A 19,224-nucleotide genomic window follows, 5' to 3' on the forward strand; every position below is an offset into this window, starting at 1 on the left:
AATCCTTCACCCCGGCTCTGGGCATGCCCCGGTCTCCAGGCTTCAAACCCTGTGCCTCCTTTGGCAAGCACATGCTACAGTGCAGGTCACTCACAGGCAGTCTGAAGTATCTGGGAGAAGCTTAAAGTGCGAGAGCATTGCCAGATCTGCTGACATTCCTAGCCTTGTACGAAGGAGGACAGTGTGGCTAGGCTAAGGTCCATCCTAATGGAAGTTGCACTCAGACCAGCATCAGAGCCAAGCTGGTTGGACTCGGCACCAAATGCCTCGGCATCAGTGTGGAGTGCTCTTCCGGAGGCACATGTCTCTCAGCACCATTCCTCTTCACCGATGCCAAGGAAGAAGCACAAAAAGCAACGGTCTGAGAATTTCCCAGATCTGAGGAAGGACAAGCATGGGGAGTGCAATGGGGTGCGACCTGCAGCAAGTCACTCCTCCGCCCCTGCCCCACAAGTGGCACCGTCGACTCTGCCTTGCTCGCAGGTGCCTCTGAGTCTGGTGGAGGACCAACTGCCGACACCGGGAGGGACATCGTGGAGCCATCGGGATCATGGAGCATCCACCCCAGAGGCATTCTCAGCAGCCAGGGATCTGATGGCACTCCCAGTACCACTGACTCAGGCGGGGCAAGAGCTGGCATCGGTGAGTATGTTGAGCAGAAAGGAGCATGTTGCCCTGAGCTCCAATCAAGCACCAGGTCCTTCGGTTACCGACCAGAGGAAAATCAATCCTGCTGATGTCAGCGAATGTTTCCCTGCTCTGGCACCATTTCCTGGATTCTTACCACTGGCTGGTGGAAGTGAGGGGTACCACCCCCTTGGGCTCCGCAAGCCGACTTGTCATTGGAGTTGGAGATGGAGTTGTGCATCCAGCCAAGGGGCCAGTCCCAGAATCCAGCTTATGCTCCATCATATCCTGGTGCAGTTGCCCCTCTAAGCACTTGGCCCAGTGAGCAGTGGCCTATGCAGGTCCAATGGCCTTTTTGGAATCTATGAGGTTTCCCCCCTACAGGGACTGCCTTTCAGCCGTTCATACATAGTGGCGTCCAAGAGAAGGGCCCCTCTGCTGCTCCATCCGGCACCCAACTCGGACTCTGGTATCAATACTCAGGATTTGGGGCTACATGATGTGGTCAGTGCAGAAGAAGAGGAGGAAGGCCTCCTGCCAGTGCACGCTTCCTCTTTCTCCTCCCCAGATGAAGTTGTCAGGTTTGAGTGGCTGGGGTACCTCAGGGTGACTTTAGAGCTCACCAGGAGCTATTGAAAAGGGTAGCTTCTAACCTAGTGCTGGAAATGGATATGCTTAAAGAATCCTCCGACAGCCTGATCGACCTCTTGGCTGTGGAGCGCCCATCAAAAGTGGCCATACCCTCAATGAGGCTGTTATGGCTCCAGTCAGATCCATATGGCAGACCCTGTCCTCTCTGCCACCCACTTCAAAAAGAGCAGAGAGAAAGTACTTTGTTCCCTCCAATGGGTATGAGTACCTATATTCCCATCCTCTCCTCCCCGCCCTCCCCCCCCCCCCCCCCGGACACATCTGGTCGCAGCAGCCAACGAAAGAGACGGGCAAGGATTGAAGGTTGCAACCGCCAAGTTGAAGGACTCAAAGAAGCTGGGCCTGTTTGGTAGAAAGATTTATTCTCCTGTTGGATTACAGCTCCATATCTCCAACCAGCAGCATGCTTGGGAGGTACGATTATAACATCTGGGACTCCATGTCTAAATTCAAGGACTAACTGCCCCAAGAATCCAGACAGGAATTCTCTGCTCTGATGGAGGAAGGAGAGACTATAGCCAAGGTCTCCCTCCAGGCTTCCCTGGAAGCAGCTGACACAGCTGCTAGAATGATGGCATGGACAATAATCATGCGAAGGTGCTCTTGGCTCCAACCCTCAGGCCTAACACCTGAGGTTTAGAAGACTATTCAGGATCTTCCGTTTGAGGGACTTACCTTTTCTTGGAACAGACAGATGCAAAATTCCATGGCTGAAGGATTCTAGGGCCACCCTCAAGTTCCTAGGCCTCTGTAGCGATGCGACAACTCACCGGCGCAGCGGCTCCTGCTGGTTGTCCCGGGAATTAGCTTTTCCAGCCTTTGGAGTGCCCTCTTCAGCCAGTGTTTCGCCTGCTGCAGACCCCCGTGTCCCTCCCAGACCCCAGTGCCCCTTTATTTTGGGGTGCTGCCCCCTGTCAGTGTCCCCACACTTTGGGTCTCCCTACGCCAGGGAGCCCCCAACCCTCTATCCCCACCTCACCTCAGTGGCTACTGCCAGTCACCATCTAGCCCCCAGTCACTGGGGCGGACTGCATTCCATAAACCACTCATCACTGGAAAGGGGGGTTTGGACCTGCTCCACTCTAGATACCCTACTCAGCTCCCAGGCAGCCAGGCCCATCTCTCTCCACAGCTAGAGAGAGACTCTCTTTGAGCTCCTGGCTATCACAGCCCTTTAAAAGGACCAGAAGTGGCCTGATTGGGGCGTGGCCCCAGCTGTGGCTACTTCCCCAATCAGCCTTTTCTTCCTAGCTCTCAGCCCCAGCCCTCTCCAAGGACTGGCTTTTAACCCTTTCACAAGAGCGGGGTTTCTGCCCCGCTACAGCCTCTTTGCCCCTAAACTTTCAAGGAAGAACTTCAGACCTCAGCAACTGGTCTGCTTCTTGGTTCTTCCACCACATCAAGATCCATTTAAGAAACAAAGCCGGGGTTGTAAGCTCAGGCAACTACCCTCTTCCACCTCAGTCCCACTACTGGGCCTGCAGAGATGTCCAGGAGGCCTCAAGCAGAACTTTTGAAGGGACACTCACGGGCATTATTTCCGTTCCTGTACAGGATCCTGCCCCCATTTTTTTTTTCAGACTGACTCTCCTACTTCAGCCCAGCATGGTCTCTCATTACCTCAGACCATTGGGTGTTCAGTATGGCGGAGAGCGGTTATACCCTTCAGTTTTCTTCCACCTGCCATCCCACCTCCCATCCCCATCCCTCTTCAGGAACCCTTCTCATGAGCATCTTCTAGTCTAGGAGGTGCAAACCCTTCTTTGGGTAAGGGCTATGAAGGAGGTGGCTTAGAACTTGAGAGGGAAAGGATTTTACTCCTGTTATTTCGTAATCCTGAAGGCCAGAGGGGGTCTCCGACCCATCCTCGACCTGCGTTGCCTCAACAGTTATCTCAAGAAACTGAAGTTCTGCATGGTCTCCCTCACCTCCATTATCCCCCTCCCTGGATCTAGGGGACTGGTATGCCACACTCAACTTGAAAGATGCCTATTTCCACATCTCCATTTTCCAGGGCCATAGATGGTTCCTAAGGTTCATCATGAACCAGACCCACTACCAATTCACTGTCCTCCCTTTTGGCCTGACGGCAGCCCCTCAAGGTTTCACAAAATGCATGGTGATGGTGGCAAAAGGTGAGGTATACAAGTCTATTCTTACCTCGATGACTGGCTGATTAAGGGCCGGTCCGAGGCCCAGGTAAGAGCCAGCATCGTTCTAGTCCAAGCTACCTCCTGAGTCCTGAGCCGATTGATAAACAAGCAGAAGTCAACTCTCATACTCATTCAGAGGATAGAGTTTATTGGTGCAGTGCTTAGTTTTACCTGGGCCACCAATTCCTTCCAGAGGCTTGCTTCCTGATAATATTGATGCTGATATTGCAGGTCAAGGCCCACCTTGTCACGACAGCCCATTTCTGCATCTAACTTTTAGTCACATGGCCGCGTACACTTACATGGTGCAGCTTGCAAGACTGTGTCTCAGACCCCTTCAAGCTTGGCTGGCCTCGGTGTACTTGCGGAGCCATCAGCATTTGGTCTCAGTGCTTACAATTCCTGCCCCAATCCGTGCCTCTCTTGACTGGTGGAGGTATTCCCTTTGTCATTTCGCAGCCATCAGTAGCCCTAATCTCAGATGCATCTGATCTAGGTTGGGGGGCTCACCTGGAACACCTCAAGACTCAAGGCCTATGGTCCCAGAAGGAGCTCTCCTTGCATATAAAAGTCAGAGAGCTCAGAACTGTCTGCCTAGTATACCAGGTGTTTCTACCCCAGATTGCAGGAAAGGTTGTGTGAGTACTTACGGACAACACAGCAGCCTTGTTTTGTATCAACAGGCAGGGAGGAGTGCACTTATCCATTTTGTGTCAAGAAGCCATTCTCTTGTGGAATTTCTGTGCTGAGCATTTCATCCACCTCAAAGCTTCTCACCTTTCGGGAGCCCAGAACACTCTGGCAGATAACCTCGGCAGATCTTTCTCTTCTTATCACAACTGGTCCCTTCGCCCCAATGTAGCCAAGTCCATCTTCCAGAGGTGGGGGTTTACCCTTGTAGAGCTGTTTGCAACCACACAGAACAGGAAATGTCAGCAGTTTTGCTCGCTACATGGTCGCAGCCCAGGCTTGCTCACAGATGTCTTCCTACTCCCATGGACAAAGCACTTGTTCTGTGTGTTTCCCCCCCATTCTTCTTGTGCACAAGGTCCTGCTGAAAGTCAAGCGGGACAAAGCAAGGGTTATTCTTATAGTCCCCGCATGGCGGCGTCAGCACTGGTTCTGCATGTTGTTGGACGTGTCAGTAGTGGCCCTGTTGCCATTCTCTCCCCTCCTGGACCTGATCTCGCAAGATCACAGCCGATTGCTCCACCCGAGCCTCAAGGCCCTCCACCTATCGTGCGCACACCTAATGTGGGAATGGACATAACACATCTCGAAGAACAACAGTTACGGAAAGGTTAGTAACCATTTTTTACCAACTGTATTACACATTAGTTACTGGCATCATTTAAGAATATTTTTCCTTTTAGTTAAATATTAGCTAAGTTAGTTATGAATTTACTCAGCACTACTCAGTGATGCTGATTCAAAACTTGTTGCAGTATTGTAATTATTGCAGTAATGTTTTGAGTTCAACTAACTGTAACTGCCTTTGTTTTTATTATTATATCTGTTACAGTCACATAAAGTTATGTGAGAATCAACTTGAGAAAATATTAAAATATTTGCACTTTATATGCGGATATATGTTGTGTGTTTAAAAAAAAGTAGATGACAGAGCTACAACAGTATTATATAAGTAATTATTACTATAATGCCTGGAGGCCCCAGTCAGGATTGAAGGGCCCTGTTGTATTATGTACCAAAAAACACAGAGTAAAAGATGGTCCCTGCTGCAAAGGGTTTAACAGCAAGAAAATTAATCTAGGCAGAATACCTTTGAGTTACAGGTTTTTGTGGTTTCTAGGGAGTTGATGCAGATTTCTCATCAGAACAAAACAGAGCAGCTGCAGGAAGCATTAAGACAGAAGCTTCTGAATGAAGATAACTGGAGGGAAAAGGTGATATTGTATTTCTAGTTGGTACTGTTTTTATTGTTTTCTTTAGTCCTAGTCACTTGTCAAGAAACTGTGTACAGAGCCAGATTTAACTTCGCCAGTCCAAGCATGTCTATAGTATTCTTTATACAAAGTTTTTAAGTGGGTAATCCCTAGACAGAGATTAAAGGCTGAATGCAAAAGATTTTGCTATGATCATAATGTTAATTTTGCAGCATTTCATTGGTAAATGAGGTTGATCATTGTTGGCAAAGTGGAGAGAAAATGCCCTTCCCTACACCTGGGTATAGCTGCATCCAATACCAATATATTTTAATAGTCCAAAGAAAACTATAAAAGAAGAAATAATATCCAGACAAACAAAAGTTTTTGCCCATCAACCCATCCATGCATAACTGTAAGCCCAATAACAACTAACCAAATGGACTGTTTTATTTAGCATATTGTGATATATGAGATGTTAATTCTGGAGCTTGACAAAACCAGATTGTTGCACCTTTTTATGTATTTATTCACAGCAAATAAGTAGAGATGCCAAAAAAACCAAACACATTCAACTGAATTCTTACCATACAATTGAAAATGAGTACCAGATAGTTTAATATCATGCTCATTGCTTGGGGCAATAGAACAATGAAGTGATGATGACTGTTGAAACCTTATATTCCCTTTCTGAATTCTGTTTTTGAAGTATAGAGTTTATTGTCCTCTTAATATGTGTCCATAACTCCCATTAATATATAATTGCAAGTTATGCACATGCATGGAGAGAAAAATGGACCCCAAAACTAGTTATGTCATCTATAGAGTCAGGGCTGGCAATAGTGACACTTATTTTCAGTTTAAAGGTTTACCTTAAAGGAAATAAGAGAGGGAAATCCTGAAGTGATGGGCACAGAGCTAAGAATAATTCCTTAATACAGGAGTCCAGAAGAAGGTTCTATTACTGATTCTATTTCTGTTTCTATTAGTGTCTGCGTCTTTAAAAGTGTCCTTTGCCATCTCTGCCAAATAGTCATCCGCTGCTGATGCTGCTGTTATTTTATACTTGCTGCCCCTGCAGAGTAGAGATGTGTGAAAGTAAGGACTTCTTTTGGTGACATTTACTGTAAGAACTGTCTCTCTTACATTTCAAGTGATTTCAGCCTCCTGCAGTTGAACTTTTCCATGAAATGGCATGGCATTGGTTATTTTATTCATTGAATTATACAGAAGTGTGAAAAGCCACTTTCACATATTTCTTTTTTCTTATTTTTGAGTGTTAGTAGGATAGTGACCAGCTTTGACACTTCTCTTTTGTGAGGGAAAGAGAAGGTGTAAGGCAGAATAAGAATCTTGTTAAACACACACACACACTTTTTGATAGAGTTAAGGAGAAAAGTGAAGTGAAGATTGCATATGAGGAAAAGGATAGTTAGCAGAATGGGGCAGGCAGAACTGATTGCTCTGGGTAAGTCTGGGGATAAATTGTCTTGGCAGAGGAACAGGCTTTCTGAAGTATGCCCCCCCCCCACACACACACACACACTCACTCTCTCTCTCTCTCTCTCTCTCTCTCTCTCTCTGTGGGAAAGAGATTAGTCATGGTTCTGGGACATGTATATGAGCTATGTCATTGTGAAAGTAACTCAAGGGCACACACAAAAAGGTGTATTCAACTCTACTTATGCTCCCCAAACCTGTGCTGCACCAAGAGAAGAGAACTGCCTATGCAAATAGCCAGTAGGTTCATGTGATGTATGGACTACAGCAGGATGGGGAAATAATTAAGGACCTCTTCTAACACAATCCACAAGCTGGATCCCTTCCCAGAGTTTATGTATAGTCCTAGCATTACTGACACTACTTGTGTTCCCCACAAAGAGAGCCATGGGACTTAAGAATAGGAATTGAAAGCTTAATAAAATAATATCAGACAGGAGCAGCAGCAGATAAGGTGGGTACCGCTGACAATTCAGAGAATAAATCATAGTTCAGTTACAGACCATGCTGTATGTGGAGTATATAAAACTAAAGAAATAGAAATGAAAAAGAAAGGGGGAAAATGGTCTGCTTCTACCTACACATGGCTAGGTGAATGTTATATAGGTATCAGCCAAATACAACTTTCACATTTTCCAAGTTTACCCGCATTCAAATGTGAGATCCCAATTGAAATAATACTTTCCTCGTGGCCTGCTTGAAAGACTAAAAAAGCAGTTAAAATACATAAACAAACATGCACATCCCAGCATAGTGAGACTACCTGTAGGGCATGCAATAAATCAGCCTCCCTACATATATAAAACACTCAATAAAACAGCTTCCTCATTGCAAAACAGCATATAAAATACATATTAAGGCAGCCTCAACACTGGAAAAATGCATTAAAAACTAGGTGTGGGGGAACTTCAGAAGTTTTAAAGTTTGGTTCAGATAAGCATCCATAAGTCAGCATCATGGCCCTCTATACCCATCAATACTCCAACAGGTTCTTTGAGACAGTACTCACCTCTGCAGGATTCTTGCCTTCTTACTTAATGTTGTCTTACTGGGAAGGAAGACTTCCATAGTATCTTTTGGGAGTGTATTTTCTTTTCTCCGCCTCTGACAGCTGTGAGGAAAAAGTATAAATTAGCCTTTGCTTATCCTCTTGAACACATGGGGTAGGCTAAACTGTTTAGGTAATCTTGAGAAAATATCATGGTATGAAACACAACCAATTTAGCGCACAACTTGAAGTTGTAACTACAAAAGTTCACAAGAATTTTTACCAACAAAATGCCTTCATTTCATGTACTTATTTTAAATGTTTGCACTAGTGCTAGTTTCATTTCCGTTCATCAGTATTTATTATAATCCTTGGACAAGATTTTTCAGTCCTTTTTAAATAAATATGTACTTGGTATATAGATCCAGACTGGGGGGAGTATTTCCAGCTGATTTTTTAAAATATACACATACCTCAATCAAGTACAACATTTACAAAAGGGTATTTGTAAGTGTTCTTTATATCATTCAAAAATATCATGTTCAGTCAATTAGATTTTATCTTCTCCCCATGCAGAAGATCTGTATGTGTTATAATATACTAAGCTACCCATGCAGAGTCAGACCAGCATTGCAGTCTAATTCACAAACTGTAATACTCTTCACATGCTTGCCCTAATCTTACTTCACCATCCCTTCTCTCGCAATAGTCTCTGGAGTCAGTGGATATTGTACCATGCCCTGGTGCTAGCGTATAACCTTTTGTAACCCTGACCCAGATCATGAGGCAATGGAGAACTGGAGACCATGACTGGAATTTTCAAAGGGGCGAAGAGAACTGAATTTCAATGGGATTTGGATTCCTAACTATCTTAAGCCCCTGTAAATATCCAGTCCATTTTCTGACCAGCACACCTTTACACACACAGAGAAAGGTATTCCAGGCAAAGAATTGTCACAATGAATTAAGAGATCAAGTGAGAAGGAGGAACAATGTTGAACAATAACTTGGAATTTTCTGACTCAAGCCTTAAACCTTTTTGTAACTACAATTCGTTTTTTGGTTCAATATGTGAGCTGTATTTGTGAACTCTGTTTAGTCTCAACAAAGTTTTTGGGCTATTAATAATCTGTTATGTCTCTCTTAAAATGTCTTAACTTCACTAGTACAGGATATAATTTTAGTATGAGGTCACACAGTTTGCATAATCAGAATCTGTTTGCAGCTTGACATAAAAACTAGATAAAAGACTAGTACAAATAAGAGAGCAATTATATCTTTTCTAACATAGCCATTAAAATATGGTGAACGTCAAGTGCTCTTAAAATGCTCTCATCAGACGAAAGAATAACTAATGTGACATTGTCATCTTTTTCTAGCGTCATTGTGCCATTGTATAGGCATAAAGTGTTCTTTTTTTTTAAAAAAAAAATCCTTTAAATCCACATGTTTGAACAAACTTCAGAAACTTAAATAAAAAAAAAACTTTCAAAAATTTGTTGTTTAAATTATTTGGTATTTAATTGCTTTTGAGTACACAAATAATTAGAGACTCAGTAGTTGTTATGCAACTAGAACAAGAACTTTGAAAAACAATTGCCAGTTTACTCATTATTATGGATATTAGTTAATTTCAACTGTTCCTTAGATGTGAAAAATGTAAATTAAGATTCATTTTTAATCATCAAAATTATTTCTAAGAGTATAATACTGTCAATTGTCATTTCAATATCTAATCAAGTAAACTTCTACAGCAGGCTTGATTCTAGGATAAACCTGCTATAATTAATAGTTGTGATTTTCTATACATTGAATCCTAAAACTCTTATTTCTAAGATTTAATAAACTAGAAGATAGTTTTTGATACATCTGTAGTGCCACATTTAAAGCTGTCTCATGACTTTATAATAATATAAAATTCCATTTTCGGGGTCATATATATATATACTGACTCCAGCCTAGCTCTGGATATGAGTTTCATGGTCAATAACAGAATTTTTAACAATGTGGTTAAAAAAGATTAAAACATTGATTGAGTTTTTTTGTTAGAAAAGAGGACCATATACATCATCTTCCCCAAAAAAGTGTTTAGTGGTTTTTGATAGATATTTAGCTCCTGAAATTAGATAATTATAGCAAAGTCAGTCTGGAAAGCTGATAAGTTATGCAATTTTTTAAGATTAACAAGTTAACATACTACTGTGTATGTTTAATATAATATTTATAATCATTTAACAAATTGCAAGACGGTCCATTAGAACTATGCTGTGCAGAAAGACCATGCTAGTGCACAGATTTAGGGTATTTGTCACAGATTTGGGTATATCCAAATCTTCCTTCAGAATCCAAACTTACATTTAAAGAAATTATGAACAAATTTTCAAACTTAAGCAGCTAAATAAGTGGCCTGATTCTAAGAAGTTCTGCCACAGCTGGACCTCCTATGGAATAACTGAGAGGTGTGGCTGCTCAGCACTTCTGTAAATCAGGCCACTTGTTTAGGTGCCTAATTTTGGATTGAGGTGCTTTGGCTGTGAAGTTATTCTGAATGCAGACCACCAGTGCAAGGTTCTCCTCTTACATCTGCAGACAGAATGAATCAACAGCTCTGAGAGAGATGTAAGCTGCCTCCTTCATTTCAATGGGGTGTTGTATCTCTGATTATTTATGATTATAATTTAAAGGTGATCTGAAGAGTGGGGAAAACGAGACTGCTTGTTAATTATCTTCAGTGGGGACCCATGCAAGCAATGTCCAGAGAAGAAATGATGACTCCATACCATAGTAACTGCGGTTCTTTGGGATGATTACCTGCATAGGTTCGCATTCTTAACCCATCCTCATTCCCAATATTTCAGAGACTTGCAAAAGATTCTTGATTTAGTGAAAGTGGAGACACTTAAGGACATACATAGGGGTGCTCATGCAGCCTCAATGGACACTACTGTCCAAAAAGTTCTGAGCTTGCACACACAAGAGATAGATATGTATATGTATATGTGTGTGTGTTTCTATGGTAAATTATTATTCATTGGCAAAGCTGAGTGGGACAGGCTGAATAATAAAATGTATGTGTAAGAAAGAAAACATAAGTATTCTGTATTTTTAATGTTCAGTGCGTGGCATATTGGTAATACAGTAAAAGCCTCATTTTCCTCCAAATGATTGTATACATATGTTCCAGTGTAGGAGTATGTGTGCACAGTGCACTCTAGTACCAGCTGGCAGAGCATGTGCCCCCACTGTCCTCATGCATTGAGCCAAGAGTATAAAGGGGCATGGCATCCGCTTCCCTCTCAGTTCACCCATAACGAGAGTTGTAGCTACCCATTGCTCTTCAGCTTTGAGTAGCCAACCTTTAGAGAAGAGATTTTTATCTTATTTGTATATTGTAATTGGGTTTAGTGTTCGTATAATATATTTAGCTAGGCTAGGTAGTTAGAAAAACCCCAGAACAGAGAACTATGCAAAAATTCCCAGGGTTCAAGCAATATGCTATGTACAGGGTCATGAACCCTGTTAGTGATAGGTATTAAAGCTGTCTAATTTGCTTAGGTGAGGGACATATGTGCTACTTGTACCTTTTTCCCAACAAGGATGAAGAAACAGAGGGATCTTCACCTTAAGATGCAACTCCTGGAAAAGACTATGCGTTGCTCTTCTGAACCTGACCACAGGAGGACAGACAACAGTTCAAGCTTCAAACTCAATACAGATTGTTCTATGAGCTGAGACCTCGGGGTGTATCTAGGAGATCTAAGCCTCCCAGACATCGCCAATCAGCATAATTTATAGTAGGCCCTTTTCACCAGATCTTGTCGGCTTTGAAGCAGTCATTTTGACATTTGAGTTGAGGACTACACTAACCGTATCTCACCTCCCTCTCTTTTTACGGTGCATGGATAGAGATACTTTGGACAAGTCAGTGCTCAACACCATAAAGAAGGGATATGTCATCCAGTTCACCTCCCTCCCTTTCTGTAGTTCACCTTTCCCAGACACCAGGCCAGCAGGGCCGGGACCCTGGCCCGGGGTGGCGGACGGGACCCCGCACAAAAATTGGGGGTGCTGCAGCACCCCCCACACCCTTAGTTCCCATGCCTATGAGAATACAGAGGATGGCAGGCAAACTCTCATCTCTAGACACTTTGGATATGTCTTGTAGTCTCTTGGTGGACTCAACATATGATTCCATGTGGACGCAGAGGTTGGTAAGGGAAGGACAAAAGAACCTTAAGTCTAACATGCTAGTGAAAATCTCTTTAAGACAGAGTCCAGCCTTCTAATTGGTAATGATTAAGAATCTGAAAACTGGTAAACAGGCTAGTGTCTGTGTTTGATCCAAATTACCTGACTGATTGGGGGGAGAAAGACTTGCCCATAGCCCTGAGCAAAGAGGACACACCCGGCCAACCAATGGGTTCTGTTACCTAAAAGAGCTCAGATTTTGACCCTCCAGAATAGGGAGGAAGGGGAAAAACTAAACTTTACAAATAAAAGCCACAGGTTAACCCTAAAATGCTAAAGCTCCAGTGGTATTGAGCAGAAGGCATGGCATGACAAAACTGATTGTAAATGTACACTTGTAATGAGTTTGTTAATATTAAGCTAATGTTAATTATTGTGACTAATGTATTGCTAATACACCTCTACCCCGATATAACGCTGTCCTCGGGAGCCAAAAATCTTACCACATTATAGGTGAAACCGTGTTATATCGAACTTGCTTTGATCTGCCAGAGTGCACAGCCCCGCCCCCCCGAGCGCTGCTTTACCGCGTTATATCCGAATTTGTGTTATATTGGGTCATGTTACATCTGGGTAGAGGTGTACCAAGAACTGTAAAAATGTACAATGTGCCTAATCTTTTGGAAAAACCCCTGGACATGTTAAGAGTGATACATAAGAACATTCTTTATGTTAAAAGGCCTTGTGATACTGATATTTCACAAAAATAACAAGGAGTCCAGTGGCACCTTAAAGACTAACAGATATATTTGGGCATAAGCTCTCATTGTTTTTGTGGATACAGACTAACATCGCTACCCCGTGATACTTGATATTTCACAGTTAGTGCCTGTAACTAGTCTTGAAACTTTACACAGGAGAAAAGACATTGCAGACCTAATATGTTGTATAAGAAGGGAAACTGAGTCACGCTACCGTATTGCTTTCATGGCTAAATGCCAAGATTCGACACTATGAAAAACATTAATATTTACATTAACTTGATGTTAATTGGGCTCTCTGAGTTTGCCCTGTTTCTTAGCAGTTTGTCCTGAATTTGGCATTCTCAGTTGTGACCCAAAAAGGCACAGTTACATAAGGCAAGTCAGTGCACCCCAAACTACAATCTCTGCACCTCACAGCATTGATGATCTCTGGTTGAACAATGAGGAGAGAGTTTGTTCCTGAGATGTCTAGGCTATTTTGGTGAGCAGCAGAAAGGATTCTAGCAGAGCCACACATGCAGCAAAATGGAAAAGGTTTTCAGTCTGGGTGGAATCTCCCCAGTTATCACCAAACAGCACAGAGACTAGATATATACTATACCGTCTGTTACAGCTGAAATCCTCTGGTCTCTCTGTCCATTCTGAGAGTCCATCTAGCATCCATCTCTGCAGTAGACCCACCAGTGAATGGGTATTCTATCTTTTCACGCCATTGGTATCCAGATTTTTAAAGGGGCAAATTCCCTTGTACTTTCCTGTATCTGAGCCAGCATTTTTATGGGACCTAAATGTAGTATTGTCTTGGTTGATGGAATTCCCTTTGAACCTTTGGCAACAACATTTCTGCCACTGTTTTCAATGAAATAGTGTTTCTAATAGCAGTTACCTCTGCAAGGAGGATGTCAGAGCTACACCTCTATCCCGATATAACGCTGTCCTCAGGAGCCAAAAAATCTTACTGCGTTATAGGTGAAACCGTGTTATATCAAACTTGCTTTGATCTGCCAGAGTGCGCAGCCCTGCCCCCCTGGAGCGCTGCTTTACCGCGTTATATCCGAATTCGTGTTATATCAGGTTGCGTTATTATCGGGGTAGAGGTGTATTTTAGCTGATTCTCCTTTCACATATTCCACAAAGACAAGGTCTCTCTTAGTCTGCATGCTAAGTTTATGCCTAAAGTGGTTTCATCATTGCACCTCAACCAGACTATTCATCTTCCAATGATCTTCGCAAAGCCTCATTCTTCCAAGGCTGAAGAAAAGCTTCATAAATTGGAGGTCCAAAGGGCTGTGGCACTTTACTTGTACTGCACAAAGTCTTTCAGATCCTCTCCCAAACTCTTTGTATCCTGTGCTGAGAGGATTAAAGGACAACCTGTTACAGCCCAGTGTATTTCATGTTGGATTTCTGACTATCGAGCTTTGCTACACTTAAGCTGGCAAAGGTATATCCTCCACCCAGGATAACAACCCAATCCTTTAGGGCTCATTCTACTTCTTCGGCCTTTTTGAGCAAAACCCCTGTAGTGGACATTTGCAAAGCAGTAACATGGTTGTGCGTACAAACCTTCTCCAGACGCTACTCTATTACTCAGACTTCCTAAGATGAGGTCAACTTCGGCCAGTCAGTGTTAGTCGCTCTTCAAATAATGTGAAGTCCCACCCCCTGTCCGGAAACTGCTGATGAATCACCTCACAGTAGAATGTATATGTGCACAATCACTTGAAGGAGAAAAAATGGTTACTTGTCGGTACAGTAACTGTTGTACTTGAGGTATGTTGTGCACATAGACATTCCATGACTCTCCCACTTTCCCTGCTACTTCAGGTACTATATTCTGGCCATGTGAAGGAACAGAGAGAGACAGCGGCCAGACCCTTTTATATCTTTGACTCAGTGCACAAGGACAGTTGGGGGTACATGCACCTCTTGCTGGCACTGCTAGCAAAAGTTGCTGTTTGAGAGTTCATTGGGCAGACATACACCTACAGTGAAATGCATATGTGCACAACACATTTTGAAGAACAGTTACTGCACAGGTAAGTAACTGGGTTTTTGTGACGTGTATTGGTTTTCAACTTTAAAAAATAATATAATGAGCAGAGGTTTACCTGCAGGTACAAGCCTTGCTGGCAAAATAGTCCTTGTTAACCCTGCTAAGGATTATATAATCTAGCATTAGCACAGGAGTTATTCTTTTTTTTTTTTTTCCTTTTCCAGAAAGGAAAAGTAATAGTTTGGTCCAACCACCTCTGTGTCCTTCCTCCACACTTCATTTCATCTCATTACAGTTAGAAGGATTATTCAACAAATCCCCAACCCACTAGGAAATATCAGATAGTGCAGAATATGACAGCCATTTGTTCAGTGGTGCTTTTTTTCAGGGAGCAAATTAGACGTGTGCTGCAACATCATTACTCACTTATGATTCACTTTCATATGTAATTCAAGAAATTGTTTTTAACCTGATACGGCAGGGTTACAGCTATGTGAAAGAGTGCTTCTCTCCCTATGTGATACCATGGCAGGTGAGATGGGCTGAGGTTCTCAAGCTAATGGCTTCTTGGGTTTTAATCTGAAGAGGCTGGTGGCAAAATGGCTTCAGCTGAGGAATTGACTTTCCCCAGTCTGCTGATCTTAAGAGCATAATGCAAGGCCTATCTGTTTTCCCAGACTTTTGAGAAGGGGATGATTTAGGATAATGTGTATGAAATTAGGGATTGGGTTATTGATAGTCTTGATGAGCCATTTAGATAAGGAAGACTTTGTAGATTCTAACTTATTTACTTTGTAAAAATGTGTAGTTGTTATAGTACATGAGCCCCTATAGTATATAGCTATGCATATTCCCAAAAATCCAAATGTATACTTAATGCAAAGTAAATGATACTCTGTCTACAGGGGATGGACATGTTGATATCATTCTGATTTCTGTCTAGGGCCAGAAAAAGTAGTGTCAGCATTTTGTGGGAATTTCTCATTAGTTTGCCAATCTGGAGGCCTGATCCTGCAAAATGCTCTGTCACCCGTGGGGAGCTGAATTCCCTCAGATTGTTGTGAAGTCAGTGGAAGTTAAGAGCTGGTATCACTGCCAGTTTCGCAGACTACTGTTTCCAATCATTCAGATATATATTGGGTAAGCATCCAAACTTTGGAAGCGTATCTGAATTGAATTTGAATTTCACACCATTTGAGTCTGTTAAACCTTATATTCACTAAGAACGTTCTCAGTGTGAAAATGCTGTGAGATAACTTGGTATATTTTATTTAAAAAACAGTGTGTTTTCTTATCTAGATGGAAATTGCTCTAGCTAAACACCAAGCACGACACACAGAAGAGATTTTCAGGCTCAAGGAAGACGCCAGAATGGAACTAGACATTGAAAGACAAAAGCACCAAGAATTAATAGCAAAATATCAGAAAGCTCAAGAGGAACTACAGATGAAGGTTTGGAGCAATTGAAAGGAAATTGGTAGTAGATAATATACCTTGAAGACAAAAAGGAGTGTGTGGGGGGACCTAATCCACTTAGATTGTGTTTCTTTATCTAGATAGGTTACTAGCATGTCATTACACTTTCTCCCTGTTTTAGTATACACAGTACATTTTGTATTATTTGAAATGGAACAGAGCAAACTCACTTTGCATATAGCTATTTCAATTAAAGGTATTATAGGGCAGATATTTTTGCATTTACTCAAACCCAGATTTCTCCTAGCTACAGTTTTTTGACATGTTGATTTTCCTTACAATGTCATACAATGGGCTGAATTTTTTTTTAATCAAACTATATGTCTTACACAATTTATTTAATTAAAAGTAAAATCAAAGCCCTGAGATTACTCTGAACTATACTGGGCTGGCATAGAGCTATCCCCAGTGGTTTCTCCCTCAGCTGAGTTTAGTGCTTATTGGACAAAGCCAAGTACTGAGTCCATTAGTTCTCCCTATGTTAATTTTTTTCATTCAATACAATTTTCTATTCCTTTCTGTTTTCAGGTGTTTTTCTAGCCAGGCTAAACCACCAGTTATCTGAATTTTATTTATCCAAATCTGAATTTTCCAAAATTCATATAAAAACTGAAAATACCGTATATACTCAATCATAAGCCAGTTCGTTTATAACCCAGAAGCGGAGAGTCTCTGGCCTCGCTTCTTCCCTTCTGTCTCTGCTGGCTGTGCTGCCTCTCCTTGCTCCCTGTGTTGGGGGGAGGGGCTGTGTTCCACCTCTCCCTCTCTATACTCGTTCATAAGCCGACCCCCTTCTCTGGTGCTTCCCTTTTTTACTAAAAAAATTTGGCTTATGAATGAGTATATACGGTAGTTTTCCAAAAGGTTTAGATGTCCCTTGAGACATTTGGAGAATCAGGAAAGGGATTTTTATTATGTTTATTTCAAATTCATTATGTTAAGCCAGTTTTTTAAACAGTTGAAAATAAAACATTTTATTTACATGGTATCTGTATATTATTTTTAAAAGAAGACTATCTACGTGCTCTAGAAGTTGAAGTTGAGTTTAGAAATCAGAAGACTTTTTCCCATTTCTAGCACAGTTTCACTATTTGACCTTAAGTAAATCACTTAATCTCTCTGTGCCTGAGTTTTCTTACATTTTTAAAGCACTTTGACATCCTTGAAGGGTATTCTCTAAGTCCAAAGTAGTGGTATTGTTCATTTATACCTCCTAGAACCTGTACATTCTCACTTTCTTATTCACCTGCAAAGCTCCTTTTGTCTGGTATTAAATTCTACATAACCAAAGAAATCCATTGCATGTGAACTAATGTAAGATTTATCATACAGATACCTGAATTAATATCCAGTGCCATCAACAGCCTAAGGATGGAAGTGGGAATTCTTAAAAACCAGCTTCAGGAAGCCCAGATCAAACTTACAGAGAAAGATGAAGATAAGGAAGAAGAAATGCGAAGCCTTAAAAGGCTGGTTACTAAGCTTGAACTTCAGCGGAAGAAGGAACAGAACAACAGTGATTCATTATCAGAGGACATGAGGAAAGAAATTAAAGAGAAGTCAGATGAACTGGAAAAATTAACCCAGGAGCAAGCAGAGCTGATTCAGAATTTGAGTCAGGCTCAAGAGGAGGTAGGAACTTAACCAAAGACATTCCCTGCTACATTTAGTATTAGGTATGTGTGTACTGTTCTATTATCATGCTACAAATGTGCAACTTAGATCAAGCTAAAAAAAGTGCAGTCTTTTAGAATAAAATAAAATCATCAACTCTAGTGTGTTAATTTTAAAAGTCTTTAAAATGAATAATCTGTAAGTCAAATGAAAAGCAAATTTTATTAACACATTTTGAATAATTAGTGTGAAAACCCCTGTTAGGCATGCTCTGCGAGTAGTGCATTATTACAAGGATACTCATCCTTTTCAGGTTCTTGAAGGCACCTCTCTTTCAACCTCATGTTTAACAACACTCTAGAGATATGCAGGTATAATTTAAAGGAACCCTGGATTTTTTCAAAATAGAAAATATGAACTATTACAAGCACTTTAAACATTATAATAATATTCCATCTAGGAATCTTATTCATATTTGAGATAATAAATTAGAAAAAAATTGTACTTGTACACCATGGATATGGGAGTGTGTAAAATGATTCACAGAAATCAGTTCACAACTATTTTGCATGCAGGAAAAAAAGCTAGCTTTTTGGATAATTTTTTCACAATGAATGATGCAACCAGCTTGAATAATGCAATATGCAGACAGCCATGCCTCTGTTGCATCAAACAATTCCAAATATTTCTTCTTTTTCTGTCCAATATGTCTTCTGTCTGATGAAACCCTAGACACAATAGGGATGCATTCCCTGCAAGCAGTCTCTTTTGGGTGCATCTACACTGCAATAAAAGACCTGCGGCATGGCTAAGGGTAGCTTGGGTCAGCTGACTCTGGTTTGCAGGGCTTGAGCTTTGGGGCTAAAAATTGCAGTGTAAATATTTGGGGTTGGGCTGGAGCCTCAGCTGAGAAAACCTTCCCTCCTCACAGGGTTTCAGAGCCCAGGCTCCAACCCAATCCCAAACGTCTGCACTGCAATTTGTAGTCCCACAGCCTGAGCCCCAAGAGCCCAAGTCAATTGACCCGGGCTCTGAGTCTCGCAGCCCATAGGTTTTTTTATTGCAGTGTAGACGTTTTTTTGCTTTTCTTTTGTGAATGATACTCAGGTGAAGCCAGGCATGTTGAGGTGGTAAGCTTGGCTTACTGCGCCTGCTTTGCAGGCACTTTTCACTGTCTAGACCAGTGGTCTCTAAACTTTTATGATCGCGCACCCCTATCAGTAAAAAATTTTTGAGCATGCACGCCCTGCCGCGCCGGCTCTACCATTTTTGCCAAAGCGAAAAAAAAAAAAAAAAAAAAGCCGCTCGGACTCCCGAACTGACGAAGCAAAAAAAAAAAAAAACGCTCCTCCTGCCGTGCACCCTCAAGGATCCTCTTGCGCAC

The 19,224-nt window shown here is 41.9% G+C and overlaps 1 protein-coding gene across 1 annotated transcript in view; it reads left to right on the forward strand.

Annotated features, from left to right (window-relative positions):
- LEKR1 (leucine, glutamate and lysine rich 1) overlaps positions 1-19,224 on the forward strand; it is a 127,144-nt gene that overhangs the window by 104,368 nt on the left and 3,552 nt on the right. Inside the window, exons 10-12 of the mRNA XM_054038917.1 lie at positions 5,242-5,335; positions 16,050-16,202; positions 17,559-17,858. Of these exons, the coding sequence (XP_053894892.1) occupies positions 5,242-5,335; positions 16,050-16,202; positions 17,559-17,858 (547 nt within the window). The remainder of the gene's footprint in view (positions 1-5,241; positions 5,336-16,049; positions 16,203-17,558; positions 17,859-19,224) is intronic.

Source organism: Malaclemys terrapin, chromosome 9, assembly GCF_027887155.1.
Source record: "Malaclemys terrapin pileata isolate rMalTer1 chromosome 9, rMalTer1.hap1, whole genome shotgun sequence".
In the NCBI taxonomy this organism is placed as follows: domain Eukaryota; kingdom Metazoa; phylum Chordata; order Testudines; family Emydidae; genus Malaclemys; species Malaclemys terrapin.